The sequence below is a fragment of the Natator depressus genome, chromosome 4 (assembly GCF_965152275.1).
Source record: "Natator depressus isolate rNatDep1 chromosome 4, rNatDep2.hap1, whole genome shotgun sequence".
In the NCBI taxonomy this organism is placed as follows: domain Eukaryota; kingdom Metazoa; phylum Chordata; order Testudines; family Cheloniidae; genus Natator; species Natator depressus.
This window is the reverse complement of record NC_134237.1, coordinates 128234467-128259051: the sequence shown is the minus strand read 5'-3', so window position 1 is coordinate 128259051 and position 24585 is coordinate 128234467. Positions and strand designations below refer to the sequence as shown.

Sequence of the window (24585 nt, the reverse complement as noted above, 5' to 3'; positions counted from 1 at the left end):
CGGGGAGAGAAAGAACAGAAGGGTAGAAAAAGAGGGAAAAGCAGCTTTAAATTCCACCCGGGCATCCAGAGGCAGAGCAGCTGATGCAAAAGCTCCACAAAACTGACATTCTGTCCTAAACACATCCAGGTGGTTTCCTGTCATTTCGTTTACGCTTCCTTTCACCTATAAATCTGAGGGGTCAGATTCTGTGCTGCGTTTCCTGAGAGATGCAGCCCACGGGGACGGGGGAAAAGTTAAGATTCTGTCCCTGCCGGGTCCACTGCAGCACCCAGTGCAAGTTAGAGCAGCCCCGGGGTCTGTTCTAACTTACAGCAGCCTCTTCAGGGCTGTCTTTGGGCTGCCCTGCAACCCAGAATACCTCTTAGTGTAGAGTGCCATGGGCATGCCCTCTCCTGCTCATAACTGTCACAACTCCTCCCCACTTCGATCAGCCCTGTGCTGCTCCAGCACTGCGGGAATTGTCCTCTGCCATCTTGCGGCCGTCCCCTGGTAGCCAGACACCACAACAAAAAGGGGGTCCCTGCTCCAAAGAGCTTACAAACTAATAGGAAACTGTATATAAGAGAACCCGACAGTGCATGTATTGTATTAAATTGTAACTAACCTGTAGCCAACTCAAAATTCAAAACTGTCCATTTTCATTCAGAAAGGTGTTGAGACAATAAGGACAGAACTCAGATCCTCTGATTCCTATGGCATAAACCTCAACAACTGGAGATAAAATAGAATCTCCATTAGCTCTTAGCAATATGGGATCGTTAAAATTCAGTTGTGTCACTTTTGATTCTAACCAGACGAGGGTATGTGCATCCTGCACCAGACCCCGTTCATTGCAACATTAATTTGTGTTTCATTTCAATTCTTTTGGGAAAATACAGAAAGAAAGAAAGAAAGAAAGAAAGAAAGAAAGAAAGAAAGAAAGAAAGAAAGAAAGAAAGAAAGAAAGAAAGAAAGAAAGAAAGAAAGAAAGATACGCACTGACCACACAGCTCTTCTGAATTGCAAGGCAGTTACACAGATTGAATTTGATGCAGAGGAGTCTCTCTAAATGGTAAGAAAACCTGAATGGAATGGGATAGAATAATTGTACTGTTATGTCTCCTGATATTTTCAGTTTCTTTACTTCTCCCCCATTTGCCGGGCCTCTGGATCTGCTTGTCAGTGATTCCCCTCGAGTGTCTCACAGACCAAGTCCATTAGAAAAGGCTGCACAGCCACAAACCGTACTGCTCAGCTGCCTGCTCTGTGTAGCAGACACAGCGTCCGCACGTTTCTGTTCTCCAACTTCACCCTCAACGTGACTGCAGGTCACACAGCTCACTAGCTAAAGGCTGTTCCAAACCGTCACACACAGACTGATATAAATACATGTTCCCAGCCTGCCAGCTGGGATCTCAAGACTCTCGATGGAGGTGTTTATTCATTGAAAGACTCTGGCTTCATAATCTACGAAGGGACCACAGTGATCATCTAGTCTGATCTCCTGTATAACACAGGCCACCGGACTTCCATGAATTCATTCCTGTTTGAACTAGAGCACATCTTTTAGAAAAACATCTGCTCTTGAATCCATTCTAAACTTTGCTCTTCTGATTCACAAGCTGCAAAACAAAGGTTAGGAGGGAGATTTTCCCTCACCAAGAAACTCCCCAGACCTCAGGAAATGAAGCCCCTCCCTCTAAACTACATCACTTACCTGTGTGCAGTGCTGCAGAACCGAACATCCACAAGAGGTGAGATATCACAGGCACTGTCGCATCATCCGTGTCTACACAACCCTGCTACTGTTTTGCCCCCACCCATTTCATTCCAATCCACTGGGCCAGCTGGGACAAAGAGGGCCTCCCATTCTAAAGTGGGCACTATGTGGAGGAAGGGGAAGCAATGGGATCACAAATGCAACCACACCTCCTCTTGGCTGATGGCAAAATGGTACTTTCTAGACTCTCTTTCAGTGCTCAACCCATTTTCATCTCACGCTTTAAAATGTTCTGTTTGTGTTTAGTGAAGAAATCTAACAGACTCAGACATGGCGTAAAACAACCAAAGAGCCTCCCTCTGAACATACCAAGGGATCTCACTCATGTACTTAAGCAAAGATCATTAGAATCAACCAGGTACACACACACATCCCTGGACACTAAGGTGAGGCACAGATCAGTTGCAAAGCCTATATCCTGCCCCCAGTCTGTATATAGTCCAATCTCTGCCATCACTAGGAGCTGTGCTCTCAGTAGTGTTGCCAACCCTCCAGGGTTGTCCTGGAGTCTCCAGAAATTAAAGATTAATTTTAAATTAAAGATTATGTCTTGTGATGAAACCTCCAGGAATATGTCCAGCCAAAACTGGCAACTCTAGCTCTGTCTTTGTCCACTAATGCACATTTATCCAGAGTGGCTGATTTGCATATCTCTACCCAAGAGCCATTCCCTCTACGTGGAGAAGATATAAATGGTTCATTTATGAATGCAGTGTGTTTGTGTCTGCCAGTTTAGAAGCATCAGGATGGTCTCACAGACTCAGCTTCTCTGGCTGCTAGTGCTCTGGATTCACGGTAAGAACAAGAAGGAGCAACAGTTGTTTCATTTATTTATTTTTCTTTATTTACAGGCATTTCTATGACATTCAACATCATAGCATCTAAGCAGCTCACAAGTATGACTGAAAATTAAATTTAACATAATGAGATGTATATTAGAAAAAGACGTATTTATCTAATTTATAATAGTGCTTAAATACCTAAACATTGAAGGATGGAGCTTTCATCTGTTAAACATTATTCTGTTAATTGTCTTCCTGCCTGCAGACTCCAGCGGGCAGATTGTGCTGACTCAGACTCCAGAATCCCTGGCAGTGTCTCCTGGAGACAGAGTCACCATCAACTGCAAAGCCAGTTCCAGTGTTGGCAGCTACATGGCCTGGTACCAACAGAAATCAGGACAAGCTCCTAAGCTCCTTATCTACAGAGCTTCCACCCGCCCCTCTGGGATCCCAGACAGGTTCAGTGGCAGTGGGTCTGGCACCGACTTCACTTTTATAATCAGCCGGGTTGAGGTGGATGATGCTGGAGATTATTATTGTCAGCAGGGACAGAGCTTCCCTCTCACAGTGATACAGACCAATGCAAAAACCTCCCTGTCCTCTTCTGTTTTCTGTTCTTCTGGTATATCAGTTGCCTCCTGAAGTCATGGTCTCAGTAGAATTGCTGGGCAGCTGGTGATCTCTCACTTCAACAGCCTTCCCACCTCACGATTCAGTTCAGTTCATTTCATGGACTATAAGGGGGATAGAAAGCTGGCTAGATTGTTAGGTTCAATGGGTAGTGATCAATGGCTCGATGTCTAGTTGGCAGCCGGTATCAAGTGGAGTGCCTCAGGGGTCAGTCCTGGGGCCGGTTTTGTTCAACATCTTTATTAACGACCTGTATGATGGGATGAATTGCACCCTCAGCAAGTTCGCAGATGACACTAAGATGGGCGGAGAGGTAGATACGCTGGAGGGTAGGGATGGGGTCCAGAGTGACCCAGACAAATTGGAGTATTGGGCCAAAAGAAATCTGATGAGGGTCAACAAGGACAAGTGCAGAGTCCTGCACTTAGGACGGAAGAATCCCAAAAAAGGCTGGGGACCGAATGGCTAAGCAGCAGTTCTGCAGAAAAGGACTTGGGGATTACAGTGGACGAGAAGCTGGATATTCGTCAGCAGTGTGCCCTTGTTGCCAACAAGGCCAACAGCATATTGGGCTGTATTAGCAGGAGCATTGCCAGCAGATCGAGGGAAGTGATTACTCCCCTCTATTCAGCACTGGTGAGGCCATACCTGGAGTACTGCATCCAGTTTTGCCCCCCCCCCTCACCACTACAGAAGGGATGTGGACAAATTGGAAAGAGTCCAGAGGAGGGCAACAAAAATGATTAGGGGGCTGGGGCACACGACTTACCAGGAGAGGCTGAGGAAACTGCGGTTATTTAGTCTGCAGAAGAGAAGAGTGAGAGGGGATTTGATAGCAGCCTTCAACTACCTGAAGTGGGGTTCCAAAGAGGATGGAGCTAGGCTGGTCTCAGTGGTGGCAGATGACAGAACAAGAAGCAATGGTCTCAAGTTGCAGTGGGGGAGGTCTAGGTTGGATATTAGGGAAAACTTGTTCACTAGGAGGGTAGTGAAGCACTGAAATGGGTTACCTAGGGTGGTGGTGGAATCTCCATCCTTAGAGGTTTGTAAGACCCGGGTTGACAAAGCCCTGGCTTGGATGATTTAGTTGGCGTTGGTCCTGATTTGAGCAGGGGATTGGACTAGATGACCTCCTGAGCTCTCTTCCAACCTTAATAGTCTATGATTCTTGAGTTCCCCATGCAGTAGCCTTGAGACTCAAATTCATTTCATGATTCATTACATCGTATGCAGTTGTTTCCCTTCTCCAGCTGAAGTGCCTTTTCTTTTACAGGCTTGATCTCACCTCCCAAGACAGTCAGAGCTGATGCATCCGACGAAGTGAGCTGTAGCTCACGGAAGCTTGTGCTCAAATAAATTTGTTAGTCTCTAAGGTGCCACAAGTCCTCCTTTTCTTTTTGCAGATACAGACTAACACTGCTGCTACTCTGAAACCTCTCAGCGTACTGGCTCTCCTTCACACCACCCTGTTCTTTCCCGCCATACCTAGAGTTTCCAGCATGCAACATTCCCCAAACTGGAAATCATTACATCAGACCTAAAAGTTTCCCTTCAACATTCCCAATGCTTTTGCTCTTATAGGGTGGATTCCACCTTCCACTCATACTAAGAACCTGTTTCTAGTGAGGACAGTTGAATCTGGATTGAAACAGTGAGCAGCAGTTACCATTGAGCCACGGGCTCTGTGGTATAACACCCTTTCCCTAACCCAACAGCTATAAGAGCCACACGTGGCAGAAATACCTGGAATATCGGAAACTGACAGACTGGATCAGATCCTAGGTCAGTTCATCCAGTATCCAGTGACCAGCATCTATCTCAGAGGAAGGTGTAAGAACCCTGCAGTAGACAGATGTGGGATAACCTGCACCCTCACCCCCATGGATCTTGTTCTGATCTCTGGGACAGATTAGTTTAAACGCTGAAGAACAAGATTTAATATCCCTTTCAAAATGTTTGGTATGAATTACAACAACTCTGGATATTCTTGTTATACATGTAACTATCCTGTCCCACTTTAAATCTTGTTAAATTTTTGGTCTCAATGACTTCCTGCATCAACAAGTTCCACAGTTTAATCACATGTTGTGTTTAAAAATATTTCAGCAGTTTTGAATTTCCCACTTTTTAATTTCATTGACTGGCCCTCTGTCCTGATGTTCTGAGACAGAGAGAATAGATGCTCCCAATATACCTGCTTTAGACCATTCATGATTTTACATACTTTTATCAGGATTCCTCTTATTTTTTCTTCTCTAAGGGAACAATCCCAATCTTCTCAGTCTCTCTTCATTCTAGAGGTTTTCCCAGGCCCTTGATCATTCTGAAATAACTCATAGTCCTCTCTTAACTCACTTAATGAGCTTTGTGTCATCTGCACATTTTCCTAGCTCCCACTGACAGCCCTCCTGCTCTACTAGTGATGCTGAGGGATGTGCCATATGTCCCCTAATGCTGCAAGGAGAACCCAAGGAGAATGCAAACCTGAAAACAGAGATTTCATCTTGACTGCAAATGCCACAATGTTTGTGTGGGTCGGTCTTAGGTAAAAAAACACACATTTCCTCTCCCGGGGTCCATGTGTTGCTTGGGTGGGTTCAGCACAAAGAAAATTCATCAGCACTATAATGAGTTTTGCTCAGGAATCTCTAGCCCACTACACTATCTATCCACTGTCAGATCCTGTAGAAATGAGCATTTGAGCCAAAATGTATCACTGTCCATTGCACACAGAGCAAACATTTCTGAATATGCTTGAATGCGATTGTTTAAAAGTGGCATGCCATTGTGTTACCATGGCTTACCACGGGCACAGTTCCACTGAAGTCAGCAATTACACTACCATCAAACCGGTGTGACAGAGAGATGGATCAGGTCACCATTTTCACGGATTTCTATCTGTAGTCATAAGTAATAATGGTTTAACCCTCCGTACCATGTCTTACATACCACAGTGATAGGTGCTATGGAAAAACGATAGATGGAGTAAAAGAGAAACTCAGACAGATTTATACATTCTGTAGAGCATGGTCTCTGGGTGAAGGCCAGGTCTACACTAGAAACGTTTCTTGGTATAGTAATATTAGTTTGGGATGTGATTTTTAACATTTTGACACCAGCAGAAGCCCTCGTGTAGATACATTATACCTACCAAAAAGTGCTTTTGCCAATATAGCTTATTTAGTTCAGAGAAATGGTATTATCTATACCAGCAAAAACATTCTACACTAGAAGAATTTGCCAAAATGCACACACCACCATATCTGTCCGGTCAACCTTTGATAGCACAGAATAGGCTGAAGACACAACAGGTCTGCAACTTAATGGCATGTTAGTCACCAGGCAATCCAGAGAGTGAACTTAACAGTAATTATAAAGACTGGATGTTTGGCAAAAGAAGTTTGCAAATTAAATAGTCTGGCTTGTTATTCAGTAGTTCAGACTGGCTGAGGAGCCGATTGGCTCCCTCTGGTCTTAAAATCTATGATTCTATGAAAACATTGAACTCCTATATAAAGACTCTCATGCTTGCTGCTACCACCTCCATGCCAAGATGTAGAACAGTGATACAGCCTAATGGAGGAAAATAGAGTGGATCATTCAGTCTTTTAAAAACAATATTTTATAGCTGCGTATAATTCCTAACAGCACAAGGTCAGATCCTCTTACGCTCACTGTTGTAGTGTTAACACCCACTTTTCATGCACACTGCACAGGTGTAAATTATTCTACAAGGTGCCAGCTAATGGGAAATCAAGCCCCTGGCCTTCAGATCACTTCACAAACTTTTACCTCTTTGTGCATGTTTAACAAAAATTATTCCAAGAGTCTCTAGTAAAGAAATATCCCTGATCCCCAGCAAGCGTTACATGCTACCAGCAACACAAATCCTGGTATTGAGCCTAAGGGCTACACTGTGTCCTTGTTTTCTGTATGCAACTTTTTCTAGAATTAAATGGGATTTAATGTGCACAGCCACCTCTCTGCAATCTCTGTACTGGGGCACAGGCAATGCACATTTACACAAAGCTATTTTGCATATTACCACCCTTGTGCCATTTCCATGCTCTGTAAGGCATATATAAATGTTAGGGTTTAACGCTTCATACTTCTGTATGTCAGTCCAGAAATATCAAGATGATCTCACAGACTCAGTTCATTTGGCTCCTTGTACTTTGGATAAAGGGTAAGATCAGAAAAACAGTAAAGATTACCGTATTGTTTGAAAAGAATATTGGAAAAATTAAAAAAATGCAGTTTCCTTCTGTGAGACATTAATTCATTTGAAAGGTCTTCTATTCTTACTATTTTACGCAGACTCCAGTGGGGACATTCTCATGACTCAGACTCCAGAATCCCTGGCAGTGTCTCCAGGAGACAGAGTCACCATCAACTGCAAAGCCAGTTCCAGTGCTGGTAGCTCCATGGCCTGGTACCAACAGAAATCAGGACAAGCTCCTTATCCACAGCGCTTCCACCCGTCCCTCCGGAATCCCAGACCGGTTCAGCGGCAGTGGGCTGGCACTGACTTCACTTTGACAATCAGCTGGGTAGAAGCGGATGATGCTGGAGATCATTACTGTCAGCATTATAACAGCACCCCTCTCACACAGTGATACCGATCTGTACAACACCCCCCCACACCCCCTCCCCGACTTTCCAGAGTTTCTATTGCTCAGGGCAACAGCTCTTTCCTGAACAGTCACGGGTTCAGTTTAACTGTTGCTGTCACACACAGTAGCCCTCTGTCTCTCGGACTTTGGACGCTTCACCCAACAGTCCAGTTCTCCCACTTCGCCATAGAGCTCTCACCCTGACATACCCAGTGATTCACTTCATTACATTCAGCACTTTCCCTTCTACTGTTAATGCCTCTTTCTTCTTAATAGTTATTTGCAATTTCCCACTGACATGATATAATCCTAACACCTTTTGGATAAGTTTACCTATAGTACATATGTCCTACAACTTATCAATAACAACTTATCATGATCCTGCCCTACAGCAAAACCAGGTGTTATTGACAACAGGATTTCTGTAGATGACTAGGAAAATGATGTAAAAGACATCTGCATTACATGCATTAGATAGGGACAAATCTATAGCCACCTGGGAATTCAAAATGGTCACTACACTACATACGGTAACGACACAGGTTAGCCGGTCAAAATGAACCCTAGGCTCCCCGCTACGTTACAACATTCCCTGTCTCCAGGAGACTTGTAAAAGGTGACCGCTGACATTTGTAAAATAGACTTTTTTATTGTTGTGTAGACAAGAGTTAAGAAATTCTAGCCATAAAGCAAAGCCTCCCTGCTTCCGCCTCTAAATCCCTGTGAACTGAAGAATATAAACACTGAATATGAATCAAGATGGTTCCAAATGAACCGTGACACAGACATAGGACACTCAGCATACGGGCAAGCTAAAGCTAATTCCATTGGACACCAGTGCAGATCACAACTCCGTTGAAGGCAATCATGTTACACTGTTTAAAACCAGTGCTCAGAGAGAGAAGACTCAGCACAACAGAATGGAAGAGCCATGTACCGCCCTGATCCATGTCTGCAACTCTCACTGCCATTAAATGGTATTTGCCACTTCCCTGCAGTCTCCGCACTGGGCCACAGGGAATACACATTTACATAGAGATGTTTTGCATATTTCCACCCCAGTGACATTTCCCTGCTCTATGGAGCAGATATAAATGTTACGGGTTACTGCTTTATGTTCCTCAGCTCAGTATCTTTCAGTCTAGAAGCATCAAGATGATCTCACAAATCCAACTTCTCTGCCTCTCTGTGCTCTGGATTCAGGGTAAGGAAAGCAACAGGGGAGACGTTAACTTAAAAAAATTTGTTACCAAGATGTAGATGACAATGACCGTGGCTCTTAAATCCCTGATTGCCATATACGTTCTAAATCACTTTAAACAGATGAGTGGGTTTGTCTCTTGAGACCACAATAGCTCTTAATTACAACAAGTGTCAGAAGATGTGAAGATAGCTACGCTTTTAAAAAGAGAAGAAGACACTAACATTGCATCATCCCTTCACTAAACTGTATTTGATTTACATTGACTTTATGTTCCTTTATTTTAATTTTGTTCTCCATGCAGGATCCAGAGGGGACATCCTTGTGACTCAGACTCCAGAATTCCTCTCAGTGTCACTAGGAGCCACGGTCACTATCAACTGCAAAGCCAGTTCCAGTGTTAGCAGCTACATGGCTTTGTACCAGCAGAAACTAGGACAAGCTCCTAAACTTCTCATCTACAGCACTAACTCTCGGCCCTCCGGGATCCCAGACCGGTTCAGTGGCAGTGGGTCTGGCACTGACTTCACTTTTACAATCAGCCGGGTTGAAGCTGAGGATGCTGGAGATTATTACTGCCAGCAGCATTACAGCAGGTCTCACACAGTGATACAGACCAGCACAAAAACCTCCCTGGTCTCTTCAGCCTCCCGTCACTGTAGCGAGTGGCTACTTAGTGCTTAGCACTACCGTGGTTCAGCTGCAGCATTTCTAGTGAAGATGTAGCCTGAGTTTCTGCAGTTTCTGTTCCTCTGCTGTTCCAGCTGCATCCTGCCCAGTCACACGATCTGCGCACCTAACGCTGTCTACGCGGGGGATTAGGTCGGCTTGACTAAGTCTCTCCGGCATGTGGACTGTTCACACCCCTGAGGGACATAGCTATGCTGAAGTAACTTTTCAGTACAGAACAGTCCTGTGAAACTGCTGCCCTCTACAGGGCAGATGGGGCTTTCTCACACTTCTCGCTCACCCTCACTCCTCCAACCAATTCTTTCCTGTCATTCCTTGACCCCTCACCAGTCAATAGCCCTTGGGTGGCAATTTATGTTACTCCTGACATTATACTGTAATGTGATCACTCAGCCACTTTTGAACGTGTCCTTGAGTTTGAGAACCTTACCAAGTGGCACAGTTCATTTCACTTTTCCCTCTGTTGTTTTCTAACTTTTCTACAGTTGGAGATGTTCTGAGAAATTAGAGAGTGGCGAAAGGAAAATACAGTAACTCCTCACTTAACGTCGTCCCGGTTAACATTGTTATATTGCTAATCAATTAGAGAACACGCTCCTTTAAAGTTGGGCCGTGCTCCCTTATAACATTCTTTAGCAGCTGCTTGCTTTGTCCACGGCTTGCAGGAAGAGCAGCCCTGTTGGAGCGAGCTGGTGGGGGCTTGGAACCAGGGTGGGCCGATAGTCCCCCCTATCAGCTCCCCGCTCCCCTAAGTTCCCTGTGGGGCAGCCGCCCAGCAGGCTATCAATTGTCAGCAGTTCACCTGTCCCTCCCCCCACTGCCATGTGCTGCCCCTGCCCTCTGCCTTGGAGCTGCTCTCGGGAGCCTCCTGCTTGCTGTGCAGGGGGCCGGGAGGAAGAGGAGTGCTAATGTCAGGGTGACCTCCTCCCCCTTGCTCCTGGACCTCATCTCCACGGAGCAGGGTGGGGACACAACAGGGCTCAGGACAGAGGGAGCTTACCTGCGGCAGCTGCTGTCTCAACTTGCTGATCTACTTAAAAAGGTATTGTACTTAGAGTGGGGTCAGCGTACTTAAAGGGCCAATGCACGTGTCACTCACACACACACGGTGCGCGTCTCTCTCTCTCCCTCTCTCTCTCACACACACAAACACACACACGCACTCTCTTTCACTCACACACACACACGCACGGTGTGTCTCTCTGTCACACTCAGTCACACACACACACGGTCTCTCTCTCTCACACACACACACACACACGGTGTGTGTCTCTGTCTCTCTCTGCCATGCTGTGTCTCCTCCCTCCCTTCGTGCTGCCTTGTGGAGTGTGAGGCTACATTAACAACAATGTGTTAACCCTTGAGGGCTCAGCCGAGTGCTAGTTCATCATTTCGCAGTAAGGCATCCCCTGGGAAATATCCCACCCTCTGATTCCACCACCTCCACCAAGCTTCACAATCATCATTGCTGTGTATAGTATTAAATTATTTAAAACTTATACTGTGTTTGTGTGTGTGTGTGTGTGTGTGTACATATATATATATATATATCTATCTCTATATATAATCTTTTGTCTGGCGAAAAAAATTTCCCTGGAACCTAACCCCTCCAAATACATTAATCCTTGTGCGGAAATTGGATTTGCTTAACATCATTTCACTTAAAGTAGCATTTTTCAGGACATTACCATACTAAGTGAGCAGTAAATGTACCCAAAAAAGTGGGGCTGAGGGAGGGGAACCTACAATACATCATTTGTTCTAATCTATTACTAGAAGGGTCATGAAGCACTGCAATGGGTTACCTAGGGAGGTGGTGGAATCTCCATCCTTGGAGGTTTTTAAGGCCTGGCTTGACAAAGCCCTGGCTGGGATGATTTACTTGGGGTTGGTCCTGCTTTCAGAGGGGGGTTGAACGAGATCACCTCCTGAGGTCTCATCCAAGCCTAATCGTCTATGATTCTATTGCATTTGAAAGGGAGAATGGGGGAAAGAACATTGGAAATTTCAGAATTTCAAAATGAAAATCTGGGGGGGAGGGAAGGTGAAAACCAAAACAAAATGAACATTTAAATTCAAAATGAATCCAAATCAACATTTTCTGGTTTTGTTTAAAAATCACCCATTGAAAAATATCAAAAGCAACAGTTCTCTTTACTAAACAATTGTTTGACAGAACTAGGGTTGTCAATTTTGGTTGGGCGTATTCCTGGAGGTTTCATCACATGACATAATCTTTAATTAAAGATTCAATTTCTATTCCTGGAGACTCCAGGACAACCCCAAAGGGTCGGCAACCCTAGACAGAACCCTTAATTCTGTTGAAAAATTCCAACCAGCTCCACTTGGGATGGCTGCCGTCCTGCAGGGATCTGAATAATAAGCCGTCGTCCATTCTACCTCCTGGAGTTTAACAGGAGATAGCAGTTAGGAGATTGAAACGAACTGAGAACTCAATAGTGTGACATTAGTGGTGCTAAGTGGCTTTTCCATCCTTTAAAAAATGATTCTCAGAGGTATGTCTACACTGCACCCAGGAGGTGTGCTTCCAGCACATGTACAAGCTAGCTCGAGTAACAACAGTTTAGCTGTGGTAGCCAGGATGTTGGCACAGGGTAAACTTCCATGTGCAATGCCGATCAGGACCTTTGGTACATACTTCAGCAGCGAGCCTGTGACACTGCTCATGCTGCCACAGTGTGACTCTAACAGTCCCTCCATGTCTCCTGACACAGTGATGTGTGGAATTAGATAGAGAAAGTTGAAAAAGTGAAAGCAAACTCAGCTATTTCTATGTTCATATATATCTAGTTGCCTATATTTATTGTTCATTCAGACTCCAGCCAGCACATTGTGATGTCTCACTCTCCAGAAACCTTATCCGAGTGTCCAAAAGAAAGTCACTATCCCCAGGGAAAACAGGTCAACTACAAGCAATTACTTAGCCTGGAACGAACAAAAATCAGGACAAAAGCTCCTAAATTTCTTAGGTATTCTGCCTCTACCCCCGCCTCTGGGATCCCAGCCCAGTGCAGTTGCAGTCAGTCTGGGAGCAGCTACTCCCATTACACTCTCACTATTAGTGCAGCTGAAGCAGATAAGGCTGGAGATTATTATTATTGTCAACGAACCATCAGCTTCCCTCTCCCATTGTACTGAAACCCCCCTACGCTGTTCAAGGCCAGCTTGTCTAGTGCAGCAACTGCTTCATGTAGACAAGCACAGCATCGGTAGGATTGCTGCTGTCCAGCCCACTGCTCATAGGGTGCTAAAAACCTGCTCTGTGTGTGGAACCGTACACAGAGAGTTGGAAACTCTTACAACACAGTGAGAAACCCCTACACTAGCCCCTACGAACGGGGAGGGAGGCTGCAAGCAAACATGTAGCCCATGTGCTGTAGGGAATTCTCAAGTATGGAAGATGGAGAGTGCACGGACTAACAGGGGTTTGCTGTTTGATCGCTCTTTGAAATCAGTCTTAACTAGTCAGTAGGAGTACCATGGGGTAACGCAAAGGATACGATGCCTCTGCTTACACAGATAGATGGTGTTGTTATTGCCACCATACGCAGAGATATAACAAAGGGTTTTCCATTAAATGCACGTTAAAGGACAACATCTGATGGGAGATGAATCCTCCATTGATTCAACAAGGAAAACATCTCTTCTAACACACCCATTGCTATTCAACACCTGAGACCAACACTTCCAAACCTGGCTGCCTGAAGTTAGGCGACTAAATCTATACGGAGGGTTGATTTCCACAGCTGCTGGACACCCGCTAACTGCACTGAAGTCAATAGGAGCTGAAGAAGCTCAGCCCCTCTGAAAATCAGACCATTTTTACTTTGGTGCCAAATATGGATTTAAGAGCTAACTTTAGGCACACAGGTTTGATCATTCTGGCCCAAAGGAGTATCTGTTAAAATGATACTTCCCAAATAAAGGACATACTCAGTGTAGTCCAACCCATAGCTTATGTGGTAACTTTTTATATTCAAGCCTGTGTTAATGGGGAGCAGGAGGTCTTGTCGGCACATTGGTGGACCCTGTCATAAAAAATAGGGAGCTCTTTTTGAGCAGCTGTTCTTTTCTGCTCTGCCTTTATGCTTTACTTTTGATTTATTTTCCACTCTTATGTTCTGGCTGTAATGGGTGCAAAGCCTATTGAACCTCAGGCCATGGTGTTTCTTGGGTTTAACAACACTACCTTAGATGATCCTGGGTTTATTTTTTGCCTGTTCATCTGATGCTGTCTGCTCTCCCCTTTGAGGACGAGAAGGTAACTTTATCTATCATCCTGACCTCTCCTCCAATCCAGTCTTCCAACCTGACCTCAGATGGAACAAAAAGAAAAGGAGTACTTGTGGCACCTTAGAGACTAACCAATTTATTTGAGCATGAGCTTTCGTGAGCTACAGCTCACTTCACTGGATGCTGTAGCTCACGAAAGCTCATGCTCAAATAAATTGGTTAGTCTCTAAGGTGCCACAAGTCCTCCTTTTCTTTTTGCGAATACAGACTAACACGGCTGTTACTCTGAAACCTGTCAGATGGAACAGGGATTCTGCCTGCCTGAGGAAAGAGTTACCATTTCACCAGCTGACAACAACCACCGCCTACCACCTAAATGAGCCTCGTATTCTTTCTTTCCTTTTCTGCTCTCCTCTCTTCTCCTTCATCCATGTCTCTTTGTATTTGGTTGCGGAAACTGTCTTGTCAAAACGAACTACTTTGTCACGACTCAGAATAATTTGGTTGCAACCTACTATAGTTAAGATTTTCACATGAAAAATGAGAGTTTCCCAGTCAGCTCTATTCAATACTGACTGTGGAGTGCAAAATGCAGCATCACATTCCTCCAAAACCCACAACATTTCCCCTTTCTTATCACTCTGACAGGACTCGGTACTGGGGAGGTGCTCATCTGGCCTGGTGGGCTCTCTTATGCAGGGTCCTACAAGGTTTAATTATGCTACGTTGAATGATGTATACATTCATTACCTGAAATGGCAAGGTGGTGAGGGCTGAGGTGTCTTTTGTGTATGACACCCACTTTAATATTATTATTTAGCACCTGTGCTACAGTGAAAACCCAGAGGCTTCACCTGGGATTGGGGTCCCATTCTCTAGGCACTGTACGCACACATTCCATGCATCAGAGCAGGGTCCTAAGGAAGGAAGCCTGGGGGTTCCCTTAGCAGAGTGGGAGAGGGGAGAACAACGATCAACCAAACTAGATGCTGTAAGAACAATGAGCGAGGTAGGAGGAGAACCAGGACAGGGCGACATCACAAAAAACCAAGGGAGCTCAAGACTTCTACAATTAGTGTGTGATTGACAATGTCAAACACAGCCAAGAAGTCGAGGAGGATGGGGACAGAGGTTGGACCAGGAAAAGGCTGTGAGCTGTTTGGAAAGGGCAGAAACCAGATCAGATGGGAGCTGGAGGAAAAGAATTCAAGGCAACAGCTGTAAATGGCCCATTCAATGAGTGTAGGGAGGAAGGAGACAGGCGGTGCTTCAACCATCCACAGCTAACAAACTTCATCTCTTTACGTTTAATCCCTTATTTATATTCAGTGACAGGGATTACAAAGGAATCTGGCAATAATCATCATAAAAATCCCTTAAGTGGGCTTCTAATTTTTCAAAGCACCATGTAAAGATTAATTAATTAATGAATTTATTAACGAACATCCTCATAACCCATTTGGGAAACTGCTCTCTTAATGAACACTGGAATCCAAACAGTGTAAATAAGCCCTGGGAGTTAGAAGCTACTAGTGACATAGACATTGGATACCGCCAAGCTTAGGAACTAACTGAGCTTAGTCCAGGACTCCTTGATCAGGAAAAGCTCCAGGATAACAGGGGCCAACTGATTAGAGACACCATCCCCTGCTTGATCCACCTGGGCATCCCTCACTGCCAGGAATGAGAAATACGTTACCAGACTGAGGGGTGTCTGTGGCCCTTGGTCTGCAAAGCGAATGGACATTTACACAGATGCTGCTTTGCATATTTCCACCCTAGTGACAGTTCCCAGCTGTTCAGGGCAGATATAAATGTGTCACCTTCACACTTTGTGCTTCCGAACTTGGTACCTGTGACTACCGTATCAAGATGATCCCCCAAACTCAGCTTCTCTGGCTCCTTGTCCTCTGCATTCAGGGTGAGAACAACAAGAGGGGAAATTAGCTTTCAAGGAAGTTATAGTATTTTACTAGGATAGAAATGCTAAAAATGTCCCTTTCCAGCAATCATTCCTAGCAGCAATTACAGCGTTAGCAGAATGAGAGCTCCAGGCAAGACACCTTTATAGTTTGTAAAATATGCTGATGTTGGAATGATTTTATATTTCTTTTTATCCTAAATCTATTCTCCCATGCAGACTCCAGCGGGCAGATCGTGATGACTCAGACTCCAGAATCCCTGGCGGTCTCTCCAGGAGACAGAGTCACCATCAACTGCAAAGCCAGTTCCAATATTTATAGCAACATAGCCTGGTACCAACAGAAATCAGGACAAGCTCCTAAGCTCCTTATCTACAGCGCTTCCACCCGTCCCTCTGGGATCCCAGACCGGTTCAGCGGCAGTGGGTCTGGCACTGACTACACATTCACAATCAGCCGGGTGGAAGCGGATGATGCTGGAGATTATTACTGCCAGCAGTATAGGAGCTCCCCTCGCACACAGTGATACAGACCAGCACAAAAACCTCCCTGCTCTGTGTAGTTTCAGACTCTCACTCAGTATTTCAGCTGCTTCCTGTGCAGCTTCCGAGCACCGGGGTTTCTGCTGCCCTGCAATGGGATGGCTGGGTGCCTCAGACTTCAGTCCCCTTCCTCCAGATCTGCCACTCCCTTCAGGTCCTCCCACCGTGAGGCTCAGCACTGTTTACTCAGCCGTTGCTCCCTGACCACTAACACGTAGTTGCAAACAGCAATAATCTCATCATTAGTAAACTGTGGTCAGAGCAAAACCTCTGTGTGGTCCAGCCTCTTCTCTAGTGAAGTACAGTCACTGCTGCAGGAACCACCCTCAGCCCCCCACCCTCCCGCAGGACTGAGGCTCTGGGGTCTTGTCTACACTGGCAAAAATGGGACTCAGAATTCCCCACCGGTGTGCACGGAGCAGGGGTAGATGACTCGGTGGTAAAAAAATAAAAAAGTAAAAAAAAAATAGGGCCGAACTGAGCCCTGACTACACTTTCCCGCAGTGCTGCCATCATGTTGAATTATGGATCCCACCTTTGTCAGCACAGATGCAGTCAGTGAGACTGAGGGAGCTAAGGCAGCAGGGGGATGAACGCAGGATCCAAGCCGTGGTTTATTTAATCCAGGATCACTCCCCAACAGTGGCCAGACCCAGCAGCTTCACAGGAAGGTGCAAGAAACCCTGTGTCAGACCCTAGTCAAGCAGTCCCTCTCGGCCACTCTCTACACTGCTGTGAAGGGACACATCCGCTGGGTCTCTGGATGGTTTAAGCCTCCAGAGCCTGAATGGAGTCCAGCCACTGTCCCACACTTCGGGTCTCTAGGCACACACTTCAGTGCAACCCTCTGTCTAGCCCTTCCTCCTGTGAGCTGCGACCATGCAGTCCAGCTTCCTAGCCCCTGGTCCCACCACTGACTCCTCAGCCTCCCTCTGTAGCTGAAACACACCCTCTCCTAGAACTCCCCCTCCAGGTGAGCCTTCTGGGTTCCCATTTCACTCTCTCAGGAGGCCCGTAGCAGCCGTGAAGCGTATACCACGCACAGAGACATATTGCACAGATTCTACCACCACTTCTATATGAAATGAGCGTGTACAGATCAGACAGAACACAACAAACACCCTAACTGCAATGCCCCTTGTTGGGATATGTTAGGGTTAACTAACAGACATGGAAAACCGCTGCACTATTCCTTCGCTTAACAGATAAAGTGTTACCCCTTTCCCCTCCCTTCTCCGTGTTGAGAAGTCATAAGTGTTGCAGCTGCATAAGAAATGTGGGGATCTAAAGGATACCTTTTGGGTAAAGTGTTACCCCTTTCCTCCTCCCTTCCTTTCCCAGCTATATAAGCGAGCCCTGGGTCATGGCCCCTTCCTCCCTCCCCTGAGAACTGCAGATTAAGGGAATTTGTAGCAACAAATTACTGCAAAGAAATGTATTTTCAAGGTAAAGACCTGTGTATAATATCCATAATGCTGTAATCAGTCAATAGGGGTGGGTATAATCATAGTATGGGAGTTTCTGTTACTTAATAAAGGGTTTTGGGGTGTTGTACGCGTTTACATACTAATTTAAATAGAAAGAGTGGGATGTAACTAATCCAGTGCTTACTGGACAATTGGGTCCAGGGGAACAAGTATCAAGATAAAGAATACCATCTACTCAATGCGCCTCTGGGTCAACCTGCTCTTTTTTCTTCTAACACCCCTCAATAGCTCACCCCTCCCTTGGGAGTCCCTGGATGACTTTCTGTGTTCAGGAAGGTAGTGCCTTGTTGCATCCACGTTTCTACATGCTGAGCTGCTTCACCCTCATGTTTCAGAGTAGCAGCCGGGTTAGTCTGTATTCACAAAAAGAAAAGGAGGACTTGTGGCACCTTAGAGACTAACAAATTTATTTGAGCATAAGCTTTCGTGAGCTACAGCTCACTTCATCAGATGCTTATGCTCAAATAAATTAGTTAGTCTCTAAGGTGCCACAAGTCCTCCTTTTCTTTTCACCCTTATGGAGTCTTTCAGCCCAGCTGGCCTTCAACTAGGATGCAGTTACTCTTTACATAACTAATGTGGTCAAAGCACAGCTGTTTAAAGGTAAGAACCTTCCCGTTGTCCTCAGTCTGAGAAAAACGTGTCTTCTAGTTAATAGGACATGGAGGCTACACATACAGAGAGGCATGCATGATACAGCAGTTTTCATAGTAACACTTCATAACAACCTCATAATATCAATCAGAATTCATACGTTATATTGACAAATCCCCAAATTGTGTCACCCGGCAACAGCAGTGAGGGAATAACCGGGCTCCTGGGAAATTTCTTCCTCACCCCTGTAACTTACCACAGTAGCTCTCCATGGTGTTCTCCCCTGCAGAGCCAGTGGCCAAGAGGAGATGTGACCATTGTCACTCCTGCTTGAAGCGCTAGTAACTCAAGCTCTACATTCACCCCCTCCCACACCACTTCATATATTCAGACTCCAGAGAGCAGATTGTGATGACGCAGATGCCGGGATCCCTGGAAGTGTCTCCGGAACACACGGTCACCTGAACTGTAAAGTCAGTTCAGGATCTCACAATTGCTTAGGCTGGGACCAACAGAAATTGGGACAAGCATCTTCTTTATTATGGGGCTTCCACCATTGCCTCTGGGTTCCAGCCAGTTCAGTGGACAAAGAAGTAATTTCACCCTCACAATTAATAGGGTTGAAGCGGAAGGTTCTGGAGATTACCGTCGTCAGCCAGGCTACAACCTCCCTCTCCCAGTGATACAGATCAACACAGAACTTTCCTGCACTGTTCTGTAGCTTTGCTCATTAAAAATTCATCTCCAACGTAGACTCTTCTAAACAGCTGCTGTTGTGCCTGCAGGATTAATCACTGTGTCAGCCTTTAGTTATCTCTTGCAAGCCGTCTCCTTCTCTGAATCACCACTAGGTGGAGTAGAGTCTCATAAATCAGAGAACGTGGTCCTTTGCTTAATTCCGCATAAAAGTGCAGCATATTGGATACAATTTTTGGATATGGCTGATGAAGAAAAAGAAATCAGTGCAGGAAGGGAAGACTGGCTCCTTCCTAATGACCAGAAACAACATCTGATGCCACAGGACAGTCCATGAATGCTCAGACACCACACTCCTCCTAGTGAGAAGGCATCTCGGGGAGAGAAGGGGGGAAACGGGGAGAGAAAGAACAGAAGGGTAGAAAAAGAGGGAAAAGCAGCTTTAAATTCCACCCGGGCCTCCAGAGGCAGAGCAGCTGATGCAAAAGCTCCACAAAACTGACATTCTAACCTGAACACATCCAGGTGGTTTCCTGTCATTTCGTTTACGCTTCCTTCCAGCCCATAAACCTGAGGGGGCAGATTCTGTGCTGCGTTTCCTGAGAGATGCAGCCCAAGAGGACGGGGGCAAAGTTAAGATTCTACCCTGGCCAGCTCCATTGCAATACCCAGTGCAAGTTAGAGCAGCCCTGGGGTCTGTTTTAACTGATAGCACCCTCTTCAGGGCTGCCCTGCAACCCAGAATAACTCTTAGTGTAGAGTGCTATGGCCATGCCCACTCCTGTCCATAACTGTCACAACTCCTCCCCTCTTCAATCAGCCCGGTGCTGCTCCAGCACTGGGGGAATTGTCCTCTGCCATCTTGCGGCCCTTCCCTGGTTGCCAGACACCAGTTCCTTGGTGCCAAGCTCCCCGCTAAAGCCTAGGGGACCCAGCCAGTGGAAGTAGATGGGGATTGTGGCATAAGCACATTACCTGGATGTTTCTGCTACAAAGGGTCAGCAATGAAATAATTAGTGGTCTGGCTCTTTAAATGGTCATCTTTAGATTTCACTGTTAGCAAGCCATTGATATTAACAGGATAGCATTCACGTCGTAGGGCTATTGCATCAGGCTCTCTGCAGACTCAGGCAGATGACACTGCACTAGCGACTCAGATCACATTTTCCCAGAAGGACTACACATTCTTAAACGAAAACTTAGATTCGGCAGCCCAGCTCTGTGGTGAGGGGTGCACAAGGGATGGATTTCATGGCAAATTCTGTGACTGAGGAACTGCTTATAAATTACATGTGAAATGCACAGTGGATATTGAGCTAATGAACAGATTGATTCACATCCTTCCTTCGGTCACTAAACAAGCAGCTCTCACCATCATCACAGGGATTTGACCTCGCAGACTCAGGGCTCTATATCACCCTTTATCCACAGTTAGGAGTGTGATTTTTAACATTTTGACACCAGCAGAAGCCCTCGTGTAGATACATTATACCTACCAAAAAGTGCTTTTGCCAATATAGCTTATTTAGTTCAGAGAACTGGTATAATCTATAGCAGCAAAAACATTCTACACTAGAGGCATTTGCCAATATGCACACACTGGCATATCTGTACCGGTCAACCTTTTATAGTGCAGATTTGGCTGAAGACACAACAGGTGTGCAACTTAATGGCAATCCAGAGGGTGAATTTAACAGTAATTATTAAGCCTGGATGTTTGTCAAAAGAAGTTTGCACATTAAATACTGTATTCTGGCTTGTTATTCAGTAGTTCAGATTAGCTGAGGAGCGGATTAGCTCCCTCTGGTCTTAAAAATCTATGATCCTATGAAAATATTGAACTCCAATTTAAAGACTCTCGCACTTGGTGCTACCACCTCCATGCCAAGATGTAGAACAGTGATACAGCCTAATGGAGGAAAATAGAGTGGATCATTCAGTCTTTTAAAAACAATATTTTACAGCTTCGTATACTTCCTAACAGCACAAGGTCAGATCCTCTCACGCTCACTGTTGTAGTGTTAACACCCACTTTTCATGCACACTGCACAGGTGTAAATTATTCTACGAGGTACCAGCTAATGGGAAATCAAGCCCCTGGCCTTCAGATCGCTTCACAAACTTTTACCTCTTTCTTCATGTTTAACGAAAATTATTCCAAGAGTCTCTAGTAAAGAAATATCCCTAATCCCCAGCAAGGGTTACATGCTACCAGCAACACAAATACTGGGTACTGAGCTAACACACAAATTGAGTCTAAGGGCGACACTGTGTCCTTGTTTTCTGTATGCAACTTTCTCTAGAATTCAATGGGATTTAATGTGCACAGCCACCTCTCTGCAATCTCTGTATTGGGGCACAGGCAATGCACATTTACACAGAGCTATTTTGCATATTACCACCCTTGTGCCATTTCCATGCTCTGTAAGGCATATATAAATGTTAGGGTTTAACGCTTCATACTTCTGTAGGTCAGTCCAGAAATATCAAGATGATCTCACAGATTCAGTTCATATGGTTCCTTGTACTTTGGATAAAGGGTAAGATCAGAAAAAGAGTAAAGATTACCGTATTGTTTGAAAAGAATATTGGAAAAATTTTAAAATTGCAGTTTCCTTCTGAGAGACATTAATTCATTTGAAAGCTCTTATATTCTTATTATTTTATGCAGAAACCAGTGGGGACATTCTCATGACTCAGACTCCAGAATCCCTGGCAGTGTCTCCAGGAGACAGAGTCACCATCAACCGCAAAGCCAGTTCCAGTGCTGGTAGCCTCATGGCCTGGTACCAACAGAAATCAGGACAAGCTCCTAAGCTCCTTATCTACAGCGCTTCCACCCGTCCCTCCGGAATCCCAGACCGGTTCAGTGGCAGTGGGTCTGCCACTGACTTCACATTTACAATCAGCCGGGTGGAAGCTGATGATGCTGGAGATTATTACTGTCAGCATTATTACAGCACCCCTCTCACACAGTGATACAGAGCAGTACGAAAACCTCCCTGCTCTCTGGAGTTTCTATTGCTCAGGGCAACAGCTGTTTCCTCAACAGTCACGGGTCAGTTTAACTGTTGCTGTCACACACAGTAGCCCTCTGTCTCTCGGACTTTGGACGCTTCACCCAACAGTCCAGTTCTCCCGCTTCGCCATAGAGCTCTCACCCTGACATACCCGGTGATTCACAACATTACATTCAGTAATTTCCCTTCTACTGTTAATGCTTATTTGTGCTTAATAGGTATGTGCAATTTCCCACTGACATGATACAATCCTAGAACCTTTTGAATCAGTTTAGATATAGAACATATGTCCTACAACTTATTGATAACGGCTCACCCTGATTCTGCCCAACAGTGAAACCAGACGTTAATCACAGCAGGATTTCTATAGACTAATAGGAAAATGGTGTAAGAGACATCTGCATGATATGCATTATGTGGGGACAGATCTATAGCCACCAAGGAATTCAAAATTCTCACTACACTATATACTGTAGCTGGTCATAATGAACCCTAGGCTCCCCGCTACACCGCAACATTCCCTGTCTCCAGGAGACTTGTAAAACGTGATAGCTGACATTTGTAAAATACACTTTTTATTATTGTATGGACAAGAGCTAAAAAAAATTAGCCATAAAACAAAGCATCCTTGCATCCCTCGCTTAAAATCCCAATGAACTGAAGAATATAAAAATTGAATATAAATTGAGCTGATTTCAAGTCATCAGTGACACAGACACAGGACACTCAGCACACAGGCAAACTAAAGCTGATTCTCATGGACACCAGTGTAGATCAGAACTCCATTGAAGGCAATCATGTTACACTGTTTCAAACCAGTGCTAAGAGAGAGCACACTCAGTGCAACAGAATGGAAGAGCCATGTACCACCCTATCCAAGTGTGCAACTCTCACTGCCTTTAAATGGTATTTGCCTCTTCCCTGCAGTCTCCGCACTGGGCCACAGGGAATACACATTTACATAGAGATGTTTTGCATATTTCCACCCCAGTGACATTTCCCTGCTCTATGGAGCAGATATAAATGTTACAGGTTAATGCTTTATGTTCCTCAGCTCAGTATCTTTCAGTCTAGAAGCATCAAGATGATCTCACAAATCTCACTTTTCTGCCTCTCTGTGCTCTGGATTCAGGGTAAGGAAAGCAACAGCGGAGAGGTTAACTTAAAATAATTTGTTACCAAGATGTAGATGATGAGGACCGTGGCTCTGAAATCCCTGACTGCCAGACATGTTCTAAATCACATTAGATAGATGAGTGGGTTTGTTTCTTCAAACCACAATAGCTCTTAATTACAACAAGTGTCAGAAGATGTGAAGATAGCTACACGTTTAAAAAGAGAAGAAGACACTAACATTGCATCATCCCTGCACTAAACTGTATTTGATTTACATTGATTTTATGTTCCTTTATTTTAATTTTGTTCTCCATGCAGGATCCAGAGGGGACATCCTTGTGACTCAGACTCCAGAATTCCTCTCAGTGTCACTAGGAGCCACGGTCACTATCAACTGCAAAGCCAGTTCCAGTGCTTATAGCTACATGGCTTTGTACCAGCAGAAACTAGGACAAGCTCCTAAACTTCTCATCTACAGCACTAACTCTCGACCCTCCGGGATCCCAGACCGGTTCAGTGGCAGTGGGTCTGGCACTGACTTCACTTTTACAATCAGCCGGGTTGAAGCGGATGATGCTGGAGATTATTACTGCCAGTATCATTACACCACCCCTCTCACACAGTGATACAGAGCAGCACAAAAACCTCCCTGCTCTCTTCAGCCTCCCGTCACTGTATCGAGTGGCTACGCTGAAGCAGAACAGTGGCAGCATTTCTAGTGAAGACGTAGCCTGAGTTTCTGTTCCTCTGCTGTTCCAGCTGCATCCTGCCCAGTCACACGATCTGTGCACCGAACGCTGTCCACGTGGGGGGGGGGGGGTTCCGTCGACCTAACGACGGGGTGTGGATTTTTCACACCCCTGAGGGATGTAGCAGTGCTTCTGTGACTTTTCAGTGTAGACCAGCCCTGTGAAACTGCTGCCCCCTACAGGGCAGATGGGGTTCTCACTTCTCGCTCACCCTCACTCCTCTGTCCAGTACTTTCCGGTCATTTCTTGACCTTTCCCATTCAATATCTCTGAGGCAGGAATTGATGTTACTCCTCACTTTATACTGTAACATGAGCACTCAGCCACTTTTGAACACGTCCTCAAGGTTGAGAACCTTACCAAGAGGCACAGTTCATTTCACTTTTCCTTCTGTTCTTCTGTAACGTATCTATCGTTGGAGATGCCCCCAAAAATTAGAGTGTGGAAAAAGGAAAATACCCCCCAAAAGGGGGAGTGGGGAAGGGACACCTAGAAGACATCATTTGTTCTAATCTATTGTGTTCAAA

The 24585-nt window shown here is 45.2% G+C and overlaps 1 gene segment (V, D, J or C); it reads left to right on the top strand.

Moving 5' to 3' along the window:
- Positions 1-2508: 2508 nt before the first annotated feature.
- Positions 2509-7790, top strand: LOC141986986 (immunoglobulin kappa variable 3-11-like). The segment is given in 4 exon segments: positions 2509-2557; positions 2810-3140; positions 7034-7038; positions 7492-7790. Coding segments are annotated over 4 exon segments (684 nt in total).
- The last annotated feature ends 16795 nt before the right edge of the window (positions 7791-24585 follow it).